We start from the raw sequence: 4,856 nt of genomic DNA, 5'->3' as shown, positions 1-4,856 counted from the left end.
TAATTATTAGTTGATTATTGCGTCTGCAATATCATTAATAATAGAAACGTTCCACACATTTCCGTTACTATAATCAAGTGTTTTATTTATTTTTTTACTATTTATTTTTTTATTTATTTTTTTACATATCATGTAAGTCATGTGATTATTCCTATACAGGACAAACGAAGAGACAAGTTAAAACAAGGATTAAAGAGCACATGAATTATGTCAAAAAGCGAGATAGTAGCTCTGTCTTAACCGAACATTTTTTAGAAACTGAACATAGTTTTAATTGGGACTCCACACAAATATTAGACTTAGAATCAAATTACATTAAAAGACTCACGTCTGAAATGTTGCACATTAACCTTTTCGCTCCGGGACTGGTCCATATATGGACTAGCAAGAAAAGCGAACATAATAGATGTTTATAAGATCAATTTAATGCACTAAATTTAGGAAAAAAAGTGAAAAAAATCCTGGTTACTTCTTTGACCTTCAAAATTAACTTTAAAGGGGGGGAGTAGCAGGTTATTATTAACTTTTTCAGCTAAAATGCGAGGTCAATTTTAAAGGAAAAATCCCCGGAGCGAAAAGGTTAAATTGCAAACACAAAGTCTTAATAAAATGCAAGACACAGACATGTTAGACAATATATATTTACCGTTATTGGATAAAATTAAGTAATGTATCTTTCCTATGACCATTTCAATTTTACCGCTACAAACATCATAAAGCAGCGTTTCTACTCAATTTGTAAACATGCCTTCTTCGATTTCTCATATCATCATACTCAGTTTAGACGACGACTTTGACTCGACAACATCTATTTATAACTTGATAACATCTTTTAAATTATTATACTCGTCGTCTCATTTGTGATGGTGATTATAGATTGGTACGTTGCAATTTTATTGTTAATTTTAGTTTTGTATTTTACACGACATCAAATAATTCTCTATGTTACCAATTTTGTTATTACACAGAACACTGATGAAGACTAAAAATGTATAATCGAAACGTCTGTAGTAATTTTTTCAAAATATAACACATCTGCATATCATCTAGCAAATTGTTCAGTAATGCCTCTTTCCTGGATACCAATTATTTATTTCTGAACCTTGAGGTCAACTTGACACACAACTATTTCTTATTTATACGCTGGCGANAAGATGCGTGACAACAGAACAACACATCCACATCACAAACAAAAACAACATTATTCGTTCTTCGATTTCATCCATACCTACTTTGGTAAAGATATTAAAGGTTATTTAAAAGATTTTATTTAATACAATTATAAAATCATAAAGAATAAGCTTAACATATACTTCTTACAAACATGCATGAAGTTTGAGTTAACTCCAAAGCATTTGTTATACATTTCAAATCAAACACCTAAATTTAACAATTATATCAACGGTATAAGAGCGTACAACTATATCAAAGGTTTTCAATCCAAAATTTTGAAACTGGAGATTAATGAATGCTACAGAAACCTTTGTGTTTTACAGAAAAATTTAAAAATCTTTGTTCAAGAGTTGAACAACAAAGTCCCTTACAATATTGTTTGCAGTTTTATTTGTTTACAACAGAGAGCAATGCATCGCTTTTATGTCAGGAAACGAAACAACCTTAATAATAAAATTAAGTTCTTGAAATCAGAAAAATACAAGGATATCAAACCAATAACGTATTATGTGAGTAAGACAAACGATAACATTGCAAATAATAATACTAACAACCATAGACAAATTACATTCCATCACAAATATGAATTTAGTACAAATAATCTACAAAACTCCACAAAAATTCATATTCAACCTGACCAATTCACTGAATATATTGATCAATGTCAAAACCAACAAAATGAGTCTTGGTTTGTCAATCTTACTAACAAGATTATTCCTAGACAAGTTTCTGATCTTTTACAATATGGTGATAGATTCACATTACCCATTCGACATAATATAAAGAAAGTAATTTTAGAGACAATTAAAGATATAGAATTTAATATTTACCATTTTAATCCATTAACGAAAGCTAACGTTCGTAATTATACATACACGTATTTAAGTAACTTTATAAGACAAAAGACTCCTCTAACACACTTAGAAAAAATCTTATTATCAAATGTTAAGAACGTTAGAACTTTTATTAAAGACAATCCTGACATATTGTTCACAAGAGCGGACAAAGGCAACATCACAGTTGCAATTCATAAAAATGATTATATTAAGAAAATCACTGACATGTTGAATGACCAAAACACCTACACTATGATAAACAAAAGTCCATTAAAACAAATAGTAACCAAACTCAATGAATTGTTGAATAGGTGGACAAATCTTGGTTTCATTAACATTAATACAAAAAAATATCTTGTCGTGAGTGATGCATTGCTCCNAAGAGCATATGGAGTCCCGAAACTTCATAAGGTTAATCATCCATTTAGATTGATAGTGTCTACGATAAACAGCCCGTTACACAGAATTGCATGTTTTTTACATAAATTACTATATGAGAACATTCCTTTCTCTCCATTTCATGTCAAAGACGGTTTCCACCTATCAGGCATGCTTTCTGGTGTGGTTTTAAGTGACAATTACACTCTTTGCTCATTGGATGTTGTGTCTCTCTTCACTAACATCCCGGTAAATTTAGCGCTTGAGGCTGTTGCTCGCAGGTGGAGATTCATTAAAAACAATACCAAAATTAGTCTCACAGAGTTTTTGTTAGCGGTAGAATTTGTATTGTCGTCCATGTATTTTAGTTTCAATAACATTATTTACAGACAAACATATGGTACACCTATGGGTTCTCCATTATCACCAATCATAGCAGATATTACACTTCAAGATTTAGAACTAAAAGCTTTAAACACACTTAAATTTAACATTCCACTTTACTACAAATACGTGGACGACATTATTTTATCTTTTCCCAAAGACAAATTAGATGATGTATTGAATTCATTCAATTCGATTCACCATAGACTCAAATTTACACATGAATTACAGTCTAATGATCAAATTAGTTTCTTGGATTTGAGTGTAATTCTGAGAAACAATACAATCATTTGTGATACCACAAATCTAGTTTCTCAGGAAGGTACTTGAATTATTGGTCACAAAACCCCACTTGTCATAAAATAGGCACTGTCTATACTTTAGTCGACAGAGCTATTCTTTTGTCAGATCCTTCTTTTCATATTAAAAATTTAAGTCTCATCATTCAAATTTTAATCAACAATAACTATCCATTAGATTTAATTTTTAGAACGGTTAACAAACAAATTAAATCACTTTTTGAAAACAAATTGAACAATAAAGTTATACATTTTGACTCACAAGATAAAACACACATAAAATACTTTGCGATTCCATTCATTCCAACTCCACATAACAACAATTTCAATCCACTCATAGATAAAATACAGAATACAAGATTATCCTTCCGTAATTTATATCAACTTAATAAATTTATTAAAACTCACAAAGATCCTATCGACAAATATCAACAAAGCAATGTAGTTTACCGCATATCATGTGAGTCATGTGATTACTCCTATACAGGACAAACGAAGAGACAAGTTAAAACAAGGATTAAAGAGCACATGAATTATGTCAAAAAGCGAGATAGTAGCTCTGTTTTAACCGAACATTTTTTAGAAACTGAACATAGTTTTAATTGAGATTTCACACAAATATTAGACTTAGAATCAAATTACATTAAAAGGCTCACGTCTGAAATGTTGCACGTTAAATTGCAAACACAAAGTCTTAATAAAATGCAAGACACAGACATGTTAGACAATATATATTTACCGTTATTGGATAAAATTAAGTAATGTATCTTTCCTATGACCATTTCAATTTTACCGCTACAAACATCATAAAGCAGCGTTTCTACTCAATTTGTAAACATGCCTTCTTCGATTTCTCATATCATCATACTCAGTTTAGACGACGACTTTGACTCGACAACATCTATTTATAACTTGATAACATCTTTTAAATTATTATACTCGTCGTCTCATTTGTGATGGTGATTATAGATTGGTACGTTGCAATTTTATTGTTAATTTTAGTTTTGTATTTTACACGACATCAAATAATTCTCTATGTTACCAATTTTGTTATTACACAGAACACTGATGAAGACTAAAAATGTATAATCGAAACGTCTGTAGTAATTTTTTCAAAATATAACACATCTGCATATCATCTAGCAAATTGTTCAGTAACGCCTCTTTCCTAGATACCAATTCTTTTTTTACCTCCAACTGCAATCTGAGTACCGGAAGGTCTACATATTTTATTTTATTATTATTAACAATGTTTACTAAAGTAAACATACAAAGTAAGAACAGATATGCTTCATAAATAATTCAATACTGTATATAAACATAAAATAAAGATACAAAAAATGCGACGTTTTGCGTCAAAGATTAGTAAAACCAATAATTTAAGAAAATAAATTAAATCAAACAGTTGTAAGATCTTTAGTTTTAGTTTAATCGATTAAATAAAATAATTGACAGTAAGAGAGAGAGAGATGATGATAAAAATATAATAAATTTAATTAATAATATAATATACTTTAATTACTTAACTATTGACTTCTACGCGTAAGTAGGTATAAAGTATGATAAAAGTAAGATATAATAGATAAGTACCCAGAGCAAACATTTTCTGACTGCTCAGACCTTGGCAACAGAAACTGTTTCATGAAACACTACAAAAAAAAAACATTCAATCAATCGCTCGTGAAATAGTCAAAAATATTTAAACCAAAGGCCGATACGAGCATAAAATTACAGGATGGTCGTGTATAATAATTTGTCTTTATTCAAAAATTCTAGACGTTTCGGT

At 29.7% G+C, this 4,856-nt stretch overlaps 1 protein-coding gene across 1 annotated transcript; it reads left to right on the top strand.

Moving 5' to 3' along the window:
• Positions 1-2,558: 2,558 nt before the first annotated feature.
• On the top strand, positions 2,559-3,101 carry LOC109861110. The gene has a single exon (XM_020440627.1). The coding sequence runs from the start codon at positions 2,559-2,561 to the stop codon at positions 3,099-3,101; it is 543 nt and encodes a 180-aa protein (XP_020296216.1).
• Positions 3,102-4,856: the final 1,755 nt, after the last annotated feature.

The sequence above is a fragment of the Pseudomyrmex gracilis genome, unplaced genomic scaffold, assembly GCF_002006095.1.
Source record: "Pseudomyrmex gracilis isolate BER0280 unplaced genomic scaffold, ASM200609v1 scaffold_582, whole genome shotgun sequence".
NCBI lineage: Eukaryota > Metazoa > Arthropoda > Insecta > Hymenoptera > Formicidae > Pseudomyrmex > Pseudomyrmex gracilis.
Note: the sequence above shows the minus strand (reverse complement) of the source record. Positions and strands in the feature narration are given on the sequence as shown.